This window comes from Lissotriton vulgaris, chromosome 10 (assembly GCF_964263255.1).
Source record: "Lissotriton vulgaris chromosome 10, aLisVul1.2, whole genome shotgun sequence".
Taxonomy (NCBI): domain Eukaryota; kingdom Metazoa; phylum Chordata; class Amphibia; order Caudata; family Salamandridae; genus Lissotriton; species Lissotriton vulgaris.
This window is the reverse complement of record NC_141698.1, coordinates 123,525,202-123,537,616: the sequence shown is the minus strand read 5'-3', so window position 1 is coordinate 123,537,616 and position 12,415 is coordinate 123,525,202. Positions and strand designations below refer to the sequence as shown.

General features: G+C 44.7%; 1 protein-coding gene across 1 annotated transcript in view; it reads left to right on the top strand.

The window, feature by feature from the left end:
• Window positions 1–12,415, top strand: part of FOXK1 (forkhead box K1) — a 354,146-nt gene that overhangs the window by 218,633 nt on the left and 123,098 nt on the right. The window contains exons 4-5 of the mRNA XM_086940691.1: window positions 7,660–7,806; window positions 9,200–9,393. Coding sequence (XP_086796817.1) covers window positions 7,660–7,806; window positions 9,200–9,393 — 341 coding nt within the window. The remainder of the gene's footprint in view (window positions 1–7,659; window positions 7,807–9,199; window positions 9,394–12,415) is intronic.

Sequence of the window (12,415 nt, the reverse complement as noted above, 5' to 3'; positions counted from 1 at the left end):
TCGGACCCCTGCCCCCACCACATCTTCAACAAATCAAACTCCATCATCGCACCCCAACTCCGGAAGATCTTCAACAGCTCCTGCGAGACTGCCACCTTTCCGGAGAGTTGGAAGCACGCCGAGATCAATGCCCTATTCAAGAAGCCCAAGCCAACTCAAAGGACCTCAAGAACTTCTGACCCATCTCCCTGCTCCCGAAGAAAGTCATTGAGAAGATCGTCAACAGACAACTGACCCGGTTCCTCGAAGAGAACACCACCCTGGACTCGTCCCAATCCAGATTCCACAGCAACGACCGCACCGAAACCGCCCTCATCGCTGCCACCAATGACATCAGGACCCTGCTGGACAGCGGCGAAACCGCAGCCCTCATCCTCCTAGACCTCTCGGCCAACTTCAACACCGTCTGCCACCACACCCTACGCACATGCCTCCACAACGCAGGAATCCGCGACAAAGCCCTCGACTGGATCACCTCCTTCCTCACAGAACCCAGAGAGTCCGCCTCCCTCCATTCCGATCCAAAGCCAACAAGATCACCTGCAGCGTACCCCAAGGATCATCCCTCAGCCTAACCCTTTTCAACGTCTACATGACACCGCTCACCAATATCGTCCGATCGCACGCCCTCAACATAGTCTCTTACGCCGACGACACCCAGCTGATCCGCCCTCACCAAGGACCCAGCCACCGCTAAAACCAACTTCTACGAAGGAAAAAAGGCCGTCGCCGAATAGATGAAGAACAGTCGCCTGGAACTGAACTCCGACAAGACGGAGGTCCTCATCCTCGGCTCCACCTACTAACCGCAACACGGAGTGACTGCACCTCCGGCATTCATCCACCTGTTTTTAACAAGTAATGCTAATCCAGCCTTAGGAAATTATCTGTAACCCACAGGACAGAGCGGACGCCCCTCCTGTGTGCACTTCATTCATAGCAACTGGAGATCGTACTAGGAACACACGCACTGTCTTGCTGTTAGAATCAGGGTTCAACACGTGAAATCCTCACATCGTGCTACACCACAGGCTGCCAGCCCAACTCTAGCCTCACAATGGCTCCCGGCTGAGACCCTTGTGAGTATCTTCTTCTTCTGTGTCTCTTTCCTATACTCACTTTTGCCACACATCTACACGGCTGCGCAAACCACCCTTCAGCTGTCCCTACATTTCTAGGTCCAGAAGAGTCCCTACATTGCACAAAGGGTCGAAACGTCATCGGCAGATAACATAAGCGAACCATTAAACCAGCGCTTAGCAATGTATAAGAAACTCGGTGTACCTTTTGTATACTTGCAAATGGTCGACTCTATGATTATTTGGAAACCTTGTACATATGTCACAAATATGTCACCAATATTTTAGGTTCCTTTTTTCACATTGGGGACACTATGCACCTCTGCGATATTATTCCCTTCTACATATCTTGATTTCTTTCAAGAACTATATAAACTTCATTGTGAAATATAACAAGCATTTACAATGCAACGGTCTCGCCTTCGCAAAAGTTAGAGCTATTGGCATTGTAAATGCCAAAAATTTTATTTGTGTTTTTGGTTTTGAAAACATATAAATAAATGGCATTGTCAATTTACAATGCCAATAGCTCCATCTCTCGCAAATGCCACACCCACACACACACACACACACACACACACACAGACAGAGCCACACACACAGAGCCACACACACAGACAGAGCCAGCCACACACACACAGACAGACAGAGCCACACACAGACAGACAGAGCCACACACAGACAGACAGAGCCACACACAGGCAGACAGAGCCACACACAGGCAGACAGAGCCACACACAGGCAGACAGAGCCACACACAGGCAGACAGAGCCACACACAGGCAGACAGAGCCACACACAGGCAGACAGAGCCACACACAGGCAGACAGAGCCACACACAGGCAGACAGAGCCACACACAGGCAGACAGAGCCACACACAGGCAGACAGAGCCACACACAGGCAGACAGAGCCACACACAGGCAGACAGAGCCACACACAGGCAGACAGAGCCACACACAGGCAGACAGAGCCACACACAGGCAGACAGAGCCACACACAGGCAGGCAGAGCCACACACAGGCAGGCAGAGCCACACACAGGCAGGCAGAGCCACACACAGGCAGGCAGAGCCACACACACACAGACAGATCCACACACACACAGACAGATCCACACACACACACACACAGACAGATCCACACACACACACAGACAGATCCACACACACACACAGACAGATCCACGCACACACAGACAGATCCACACACACAGACAGATCCACACACACAGACAGATCCACACACACACAGACAGATCCACACACACACAGACAGATCCACACACACAAACAGACAGATCCACACACACAAACAGACAGATCCACACACACAGACAGAGCCACACACACACACACAGACAGAGCCTCCCCCCCCCCCCACACACACACAGACACAGACACAGCCACACACACACACAGAAAGAGCCACACACACACACAGAGCGCCACACACACGCAGAGCCCCACACACACAGCCTACACTAGCCGAGACCTAAAAAAAAAAAACAGCGAGCCTGGCAGATCGTGTGTTGGTTGCACTGTATTCACTAGAGCATAGACTTCTGGAGACGTCAGAAGGGGCTGGGCTTCTTGAGAACAGAAACAGCTCGATGGTAGGTAGATATGGCCTGTTCATCAGGAAGGTGTCTGTCTCTTGTGTGTCTACTCCTCGAGGCACGGCTGTCTACGTCTGGGGCACCGTCTGTAATCCGGCCTTCACCCCTTATCCCTCCACATATCTAAACCAAACAGCCCCGTGTTTGCACTTCTTTCTTTGGGGAAAAACAGGCTTTGTTTAAATCACAAATCTATCACCTGCTCCGCTTCCTACCTGCCTTTCATTGTGTTTTCCCGCCTCCTCCGCTGCGAAACAAAACACCAGGAAGTGAGCCTTGTCAGCTGTGGTCGCCCGGACTAGAACTAGGGCTCCCTCTTTATGAGTATACACTTTTCAGGTAGCACGTGACGTAATACTTGCTGGGTGTTTTTTTTTTGTTGCTAAGTCTGCAATCAGGCTTGCACAAACAGATGACAAGCCGTGCTCAGTAGCACATTCTTCCGTTGTTAAAGACCTGATTCTTACATTATTTTGCGCAGCTTGGTTTTTAAAAAGCTACAGTAAATGTATAGCCCACTTTGTGCCCGTATCTCCCTACTTGCAATTCAAGTAATTAGGACTGGGGGGCTTGTCCAAATGCAGAATGCATTTCCTAATCCAGACATTTTAAAATAATAAAGACATTTTTATCATTACAAATTTGATAGTATGGGTCGGTAACTACGGTGTGGGTAGACCTGTAATAGTTCGGAACGGCAGCAAACTTACGAGTTTCTGAGCATCCACTGACGAGTTTCAAGAGATGACGCACTCTGGAAAAGCACACACATTTACACCTCTCAATGGCTGGAGGGCGTAAATTCCCAGAGTGGAATGGGGTGACAACTTTAACAAAATCTAAGAGGGTCTGGGAATAGGATTTCTTCCCAGAAACAAATATTTTCCCACTGAGAAGCGAGGACAACAAATTTGCAAATTCATACGTGCATTACACTTTGCACTTTGCATTGCTGAGTTATACACCCGCAACAAAATTTACGAGCAGAAACGGTCAATTGTGACGACTCTAGGAAAAGTAAGAAAATCACAAAAGTTGAAAATGAACTCCAAAAGTAGGGGTAATACTACAGGAGCAAACTGCAAAATGTTTCAACCGGTCTTTTGGGAACTTTGCCGTCTGTCAGGGAGGGTCAAGCTTCGCTCCACAAATCCACAGAACATCCGATGAATGATGACGTCATTCATACCAGGTCTAGGAGCCCGTCTGACGTCATCAAATACTCGAGCGGACCTATTGTTAGTGAGTGTCTGAAATACAGGGCTGGGCAAACGGAATTGTTTTTCTCTTTGCACTAGCCGGCGACCCCTTTAAAAATCAGAGATCTAATTGTTTTAGTCAATTTGTCGAGATACATTTCTCTGCAAAATTTTACCCCTCATTTCAAAATACCTCTGGTGGCCCAGCACACTCTGCTTCTGTGTTAACAGGCGTTCCTTGCTGGGTCGTGTGCTGGACATTTAAGGGAAGAATGATTACGGCTGGGGCTGCTCCCACCCTGATAAAAGGGCTGTGGAATGACTCACCTTATCTAGGCCTGCAGGGACATGTGCAGTCCCTGCAGTGACTAATGCCGTGCGCTGATAGGATCACTTGAAACACTAGATTAAAAGGGCTCACGTGGAAACCGGATCTGCGATCACCCACATGGGGAGGGGAATGACTGTTGTGTGCCTCAAGACAGGCATCCGGGCAGGATGAGGGAATGGCAGCGCCTGCTTTTTAAAGCAGGCCGAGCTGCGGACGAAGAATGTGGCACCCTCACATACATAAACATTGAGAGAGGGCGGTGGGGAAAGCCTTCTCTGTCTCGGCCGGGGAAGGGGGAGGGGGAACCGGTGGAAGGCGGGCACACACAGAGCCCAGCAGCGGCGGAAGAGCCTAGGAGAAAGGAGAGGAGGAGAGAGGTGAGAAGAGGGGTGAGGGGAGAGGAGGCGACGAGGATGAGGTAAACACGAAGAAACTAAGCTCCGTCCTTTTCAGACTGGGGGGGCGTGTTTTTCTTTCTACCCTCTTCTCCATTGGCTGGAATGTAAACAACGGGGGTGTTTTTGACTGACTGTTGTTTACCATTCCAGCCAATGGAGAAGAGGGTAGAACAAACCTAAAAAACGGGCCCCGAATCCAAAAAGGACGTGGCTTAGATGGAGAGAATGACGTAACTGAGACCTCTTCTCCAATGGCTGGCCGCCGTTTAGGAGGCCAGCCAATGGAGAAGAGGGACGGGGTTTGCCCTCGCTACTCAGTCATTAAATCTCGCCAGCGAGACTGTGCATATGCGCAGCCTACGCTAGCAGAGACCTAAAAAGTAAGGTGTACGAGGTCTTTTTTCCTTTTGACATCACTCTAACCCTCTTCATTGCCATTCTGCATAAGTATTTCAATATCACTTTGATATTATTCCACAGGACCCATTGTTTTCGTTAATCATTTAACTACCCTGGTTCCTTGTGAGTAGAGTCCCCCTTGTCCTAGGTTCTCCAAAGATAAGATTAAAGCATCTTTTTATGTAAAAATACTATTTCATTCTGGAGTGAAAGCAACTGGGCACTTAATGCCATGATGGCCTAATGGGACTCAGGCTCACCCAAATGGTCTTTTGAAGACTAGTTCGAGAAATACACTGGATTTGTAAAGGCCCGTTTATGAAGAGAAAGCAAACCATGCTAATTTATGTGGTGAATCATTTCACAAGACTGAAGGAACCACATACCAGAGAATTCATACTGTACAATTGCGGCCTTCCTCCTCCGCACATACACCAGAACCATAAGCTCAGTTTAAGAGTAGACCAATCTCACTGTGAGAATCGGCTTTGAAAAGAGATTAGGAATTCAAGGGTGTATAAGCCTCAAATAGAGCTTCGATTCCACAGAGACAATCATCTTTAACAATGAGGTTTGACCCAAAATGAGCCTAGAGTTGAATGGATGTTCCATTACCACAAGTTGTTTATTGTAGAGGAGGAGCAAGATGCATGCAGAACCACCACAACAGAGCTTCCTAGACCAAATGTCAATCAAGGGTAGGTGAACATTAATTTGGTGACAAGCCACATTGTACCATATTGGCCAGATGGACATCCACAGACTCCCACACGGCAGGATCAGCGACAAAAGAATTTAAAATCCACTTTCAAAGAAGCTGTTTCTTTTGAGCTGAAGAAATAAACAGTATCGGCTGATCCACCTGCCACGGTTTCATTGGCCTTCAACTTCGCAACAGACAAACTCACAAGGTAAAGAAGGTGAACACTGTAGAGCAGGAAGAACAGAATGATGCGTGAAAACCTATGAAATACATTGCGTTGAAGATGAGCGTTTTGTTGTTTACTCCATCACAGCTGGACCACCAGATGAACCATCTTACCAATTTTTCATTCATAGGGCTGCATTCCTCAACTGGGTTGCGATAAAGGTAAGTGTGGCTATCTCATCGAGGGGAGAGGTGTGGCACCGCAGCCAGGGCGACGGACGCTGGAATCTGCGGATCGCGGTACGATCGCCAGCTGCAGATTAGCCCAGCACCATGTGACTATGGGCAATAGCTTGCTTAATCTTCCCAACGGCCCCAAGCGCCTGGAGATCCTTACGGGTGATTGTTTGCGCTTTACAAATGTGGATTATTATTATTGATAATCTCACAAGAAATACTAAACGGATCTGTATCTCCTAGTTAGTGCTACACAGATTTAAAATCAACATCATAGATTTTCAAGGCAAGATCAGTCACTCTGTAACTGGTGACAATATAAAGCAGCACCACAAGGCTCTTTGTATCAGTGGTCATGCACAATATTAAGCTGTTGGTCAGGATGCAGCACATATTTCCCTGACCAGGAAGATGAAATACATTTTGATGCAGGTAGCAAGAGGACAGCTGCAGGAGTTATCAAGAATTGGGCAATTGCAAATCCAAATGTGAATCTCCACAGTGACTTTAGAAATTTCAGATACGGAATTTCTTTAGTCAATTTTCACTCATAGACGCCTATTCGAATTGGGGAAATATGTACTTAATCTAAAGTGGAATGTGATGCTGTGCAGTGTGGGTTTCAGGGAACATGATCACAGACTATTCTATGTATGGAGAATCCTAAAACGTCTGACGAAAACCAAAGTGCAGCATTTTACACCTCGCACTAGATAGCGACCCTTTGTAAGCATGTTACTCTACTACACAAGCTGCAAACCGATTTTTGCTGGTAAGTAGCGTTGGCGCTTCTAGTTCATAACTTATTACAAATGTTGACACTTGAGGCGAGCGGGGTTTAAGGGGTGAAAAAATGTACAAGTCAGTAGCATTACCGGGGTCTGTTACTCATAGCTGATTACCATTCCCAGGTCTTCTACAGCTCTAGTAGTTTTTGCCGGGTTTGTACATTTGGAACTCAAAATTGCTATCCTGGGGATATAAGGAAAGCCATACTGTGTGCCCTTTGAGCTCAGGTTTCTCATAGTTCCAAAACACATTTTCTTGGTCTGCAACGAGTCTGTTCAAAGATCTTATTAGTTAATGAGAGAGGATTGTACAGACCCAAAGTTATGAAGCACTACAGGTGTCTTGCTGCTGCTGTTCCTGCAACAAGAAGTAAAATGTACTTAAAGGTTGAAAAGAAGAATAAATGGATGTAAATAGTTGGTCTAGTGGTAGAACGGAGTGGTGAATTCTGGTTAGCATACAAAAGTGCTGTCTGCGTAACTCATTGCAATTCTTTTGCTTAAACTTTATATTCGTTCTTTTTCATGAGTTTCTATACAACCTGTCAGTGAGGAGGCAGAACAGAAAATGAACGATTCTCACACCGTGGTAGAAGTAATTTCCATGCAATCAACAGTGAGACTGTCCTTCGTTTTAGCACTGGAATCATGATTCTGAAACGCCACGTACCCTATGCATTGCTAGATGATTTTCTTAATCCTGTTCTTCTACAACACTGACTCGTGTCTGTTACTCTCTCCATAGGATGAGTCCAAACCTCCCTACTCGTATGCACAGCTGATAGTCCAAGCCATTTCCTCTGCCCAGGATAGACAGCTAACACTAAGTGGCATCTATGCCCACATAACTAAGCATTACCCATATTACAGAACTGCAGACAAAGGCTGGCAGGTAAGACATAAACGTGGTGGGTATGGATTACTGGGATGCCTTACAGAATGGTCTCAAATGTTAAAAAAAAAAAGTCACGTGTTTCCATTTCCAGCTTTTTTTGATGATATAATTTGTGTTATTTGTATGTTGGCAAATTAGTTTTTGCCCAGTTTTCATTCAAGGCCGTTCCCAGGATTTTTCAGTTAGTTAATACATTTTCTCTGAAAACATGACAAACCTTTTGAATTCCATCGTATCAAATGATGGTTTGTACACTCCTCTGATGGAATATGATCTAGGAGGTGTTAGTGACTAGTTCTTGTGGATTATAGTACACACAAACATTGGACTTTTCCTATCTGCTCTCTGCTTGCAGGCCATAAATAATCTAAGTGGAGGGTTCATGAAGAATTTAGATAACTTGAAACAATGTTGTCGCTCCTCTGTTACGTATAACGTTTTGTGTGTCAAAGACTGCCTTGTAGACTGTATCCTGCTTCCGAAATGAAACATTTGTTTCCTAAATCTGATAAGGAAATGGTACATTTTAACAAAAGAGCTGTTAAGAGTAATATATATGCATTATTTTACATTTGACTGTAAATCCTAGAGACCATATGATCATCTTCTGGGAGAATGTATTCATACAATGGGGTAAGTAAAACAATGTCGTGCGTAAGCAGCGTACCAAAGCAGAGGAGATAATTTGCATGTTTTCAATATATGGCATGCACGTACAAACAGGACAAGCATTCGAGTTCCTGGATCGTTTCCGTATATAAACATTTCTACCTGAGTCATTCCTTTCTAATCAATAATGTGAGCTATGAAATACCTGGTAAGCAATATTCATAAATCATTACTTTCTAGTGCAGTTTGAAATTCTCCCATGGAAAATCAGCACTATAATTGTTCTAAAAGCATTAAATGTTTGCAGCCTTCACATTATTCTGTATATTTTAGTTTTGGAATTAACATTTCTTACTTCATCATATTATAAATGTAATCACTGAACATCAGATTTCCTTAGAATAAGAAGTATGTGAATACATTCGCTGTCACAAATGCATTCTATAGGTGTATTTCTTGTAAGAATCCATACTTTTTACCATCGAATGCTTGTTGCACTTCAGGTGGCTCTACAGTCATTCAGTATTCCCTAAAACTACTTTCATTATTCCTCTAGATTAGTTTAAGTTCACGAAAAATACTTCATGCCAGTTTCGAGTTTGGAAGAACGATGAGTAGCTCTGTCTTCGCCTCAACATTGCATACAGCATTAAATTGAGTTGCTTGACTAACTGCAAAAATTGTGATTCACAGGAAGAACATTTATCCAGACAAAATCACAAAATACGTCTCGCTTGTTCAGTGCTGTCAAACAATTTAATCATATATTTGTGTTCTGCAGAATTCCATCCGACACAACCTCTCCTTAAACAGATATTTTATCAAAGTCCCACGTTCCCAGGAGGAGCCTGGAAAAGGGTCCTTTTGGCGAATTGACCCTGCATCAGAAGCCAAGTTAGTGGAGCAAGCATTTAGAAAAAGAAGACAGCGGGGAGTGTCATGCTTTCGAACTCCATTTGGACCCCTCTCCTCCAGGTATGACCATTTGTACTTTTTTATTTTGTAGAATTCTTAATTCGCTTTGTCTATACTGAAAAAATAAAGTATCACCCGGAATTGGAGCACTTGAAAACTGTGTAAACCTCACAGATCATAAAACAGATGCCAGGTTCTCTGACGATAGTGATGAAGTTAGTGTTTGCTGTCATATCAAAATCATTGTGCATTTGAACCAGGGGAATGCCGGGTACTAATGTCATTTAGTTGTTGATAATGTGTTTTTTACATTGGTAGTTGTTTTCACTCAATACAAGTGTTTGAAACCCAGTTTTATATCTATTCACCAAAATGAGATTTTGTTGCAGCAGTGAGTACTAGTATGAGTCAGTGCATTTTTCTATGCCAATGAGAAATATGTTTTTGGCTTAATTCTTTGGTTAAAGCAAATTGACACCTGTCATGTCAGTTTTGTTCGCTTTATTTGCGTTTTTATCCTTTCGAGATATTGGATGGAAACGTAAGGGTGATGTTTGAGGTTCACTATAAAAGTCTGATCATTTGACACTTGTTGATGCTGATACTTAACTTACTTCCCTTACTTAAACTATCCCCTTCGTGACTGGATTGAGTCCCATGAATGGCTTGAGTGTTCAGCCTTTGTCATCTGCATGTTTTCAGATTAAGTTCTCCTCCTGCTCTGCCAACGTTAAATATGGTTTATGTTAAGCATTTGTGCTCCAAACAATATCAGGATCACTCATTTCCCTGTTATTTTCAAGTAGAACTACCCGATTGTCGGTGCATTCTAGCCGACAGCCATATTTTGGTGCTCTAGGATAGAAATTTTCAAAATGGATGATCAAAGGAGACTATCGATGTCTATGAAAACGGGCTGGCAAGACTAAGTGAGTGCGCCAATGTAAAACCACACAAAAAAATCGCTGGTTTGCATAATGCTTTAAAATCTGACCTGTCCTTTCAACTGACATCCACCCACGAGTGTAATCACTTCATTCTTCCTTTGCCGTTGAAGAGGCAAATATCAAGGGTAAGTGATCCTCCTGGACTTGAGTGCGGCCTTTGACACCGTTAATCATCAGGTGCTCCTCCAACGGCTGGCAGAGGTGGGTGTTAAAGGGATGGCCCTGAAATGGCTGAAATCTTTTCTCTCAGACCGGTCTTATCAAGTATGGGAAGGGGGAGAGCAATCCACCTTGTTCCCTCTTCAATGTGGAGTCCCGCAGGGCTCATCCTTGAGCCCGACCTTATTTAACACCTATATGGCTCCACTTGAAAGAGTGGTCTCCCCCTCAGGAGTGAAGATCATAAGCTATGCTGATGACACGCAGCTGGTTGTAGGCCTCACCCAGTTGGAGGAACAACCCGAAGTCCTTCATGACTGTCTTTCTAATGTTCATCGCTGGATGTCCCAGTCCGCTTTGAAGCTCAACGGTGACAAGACTGAGCTGATGGTGCTTGGCAAGACCAGTCCCTCTCTCACCACTAGCTGTTGGCCTCGGTCCCTGGGTGACCCGCCATCCCCCAAGAAGGAAATCAAGAGCTTGGGGGTTTGGTTAGAGGAAGATTTATCCTTCAGGACCCATGCTAGGAAAACCGCAGGGGTTTGCTTTGGCTTGCTGCGATATGCCCGCAAGGTGCTACCTTTGCTCCCTAATCCATCTAGGAAGCTCTTGATCCGTGGCCTAATTCTGTTGCGGCTCGACTTCGGGAATGCGCTATTTTTGGGCGCACCGAAGCGACTTTTAAAACCCTTCAGCAGGTGCAGAACGCAGCCGCGAGGATTCTGATGGAAGTGCCACGAAGACAGTCAGCTACCCAGCCCTGAAAGCGCTTCACTGGCTCCCTGTTAAGGAGCGGGTGAAATTTAAGGCGCTATGTACGGCCCATAAAATTCTACACTGTAGGGGCCCTTCTATTCTGGCCTCTATGGCACGCCCCTACAAGCCCACGCACCCATTACGCTCGGATCAAAGACATCTGATGCAGACTACAAGAGTAAAAAGAGCTCGCTCTGGGGGCCGACGTTTTTCGGTGCAAGTGGCGGCACATTGGAACTCCTTGCCCCTTAAGATCCGCGCCGAGCCCAACATCCTGCACTTTAGGAAACTACTGAAAACACAGTTGTTTCCGGTGTAGGACTGAGTGAGAGCCTTCCTTCCTGTGTTCACAGCGCCGGGATGCCCCTGGGTAACTGCGCGCGTTACAAATTTTATATAATAATAATAATAATAAATTACTTATGAGTATAATGAGGCATACAGGTGATACAACTGATGATAGGCTGGGGTACACAAGTGGTTCACATGTACTTCCGAACATCAGTTATGCAGCTTTGATAACGTTTCTGGTTCTGCCCACACACTGGTGGAACCCCTAGTCATAAAGTTTCATTTCACCCTTCAACATAGTAGTCAGGGGTAGTAGGCGCTATATAAATGCAATTACAGTACAATACAATAGTGTGGTGAAGTGTTGGCTGCGATTAGTTTTAAAGGTTAACCTGTGTTCTTAACTTGATAATATTTTAATCTGAAAACATGGTGCCCTTGACTTGGATAATAGGAACCAGGACATATTTTCCTATCTGCTCAAGATTTTGTAAATCACATAGTTTGTTCGCAATGGGAAGGCGGTTTATATTTGGAACCATCTTGAAGAGGTTGCTTTATTCCCTCATGCTTCGTTACTCTTATTATGAAATACTGTTAGACATCTGTAAATAGCAAGGTGTTTAACTTTTCCTGTAATTAAAATTGATTCCGTGGCACTTGCGTTTTCTTTAACAGGATCAAATTAAGAATGTTAGAAAGATGTTGCAGTTTATTCACTTACAAAAACGCATTTGACAATTGGAGAATATAACAACTACATTTCTGTTCTTCATCCCTGCCAGAATGATATTCCCTTAAATAGTGTGAAGTGAACGAAATCCTTGTCTGAAAATGGTATGTTAGGAAAGCAAATATGCCAAAACAACTTTACATACTTAATAAGTTAATCACAAAGTGGTATACCCGTCAAATGATGTTTGACCCTC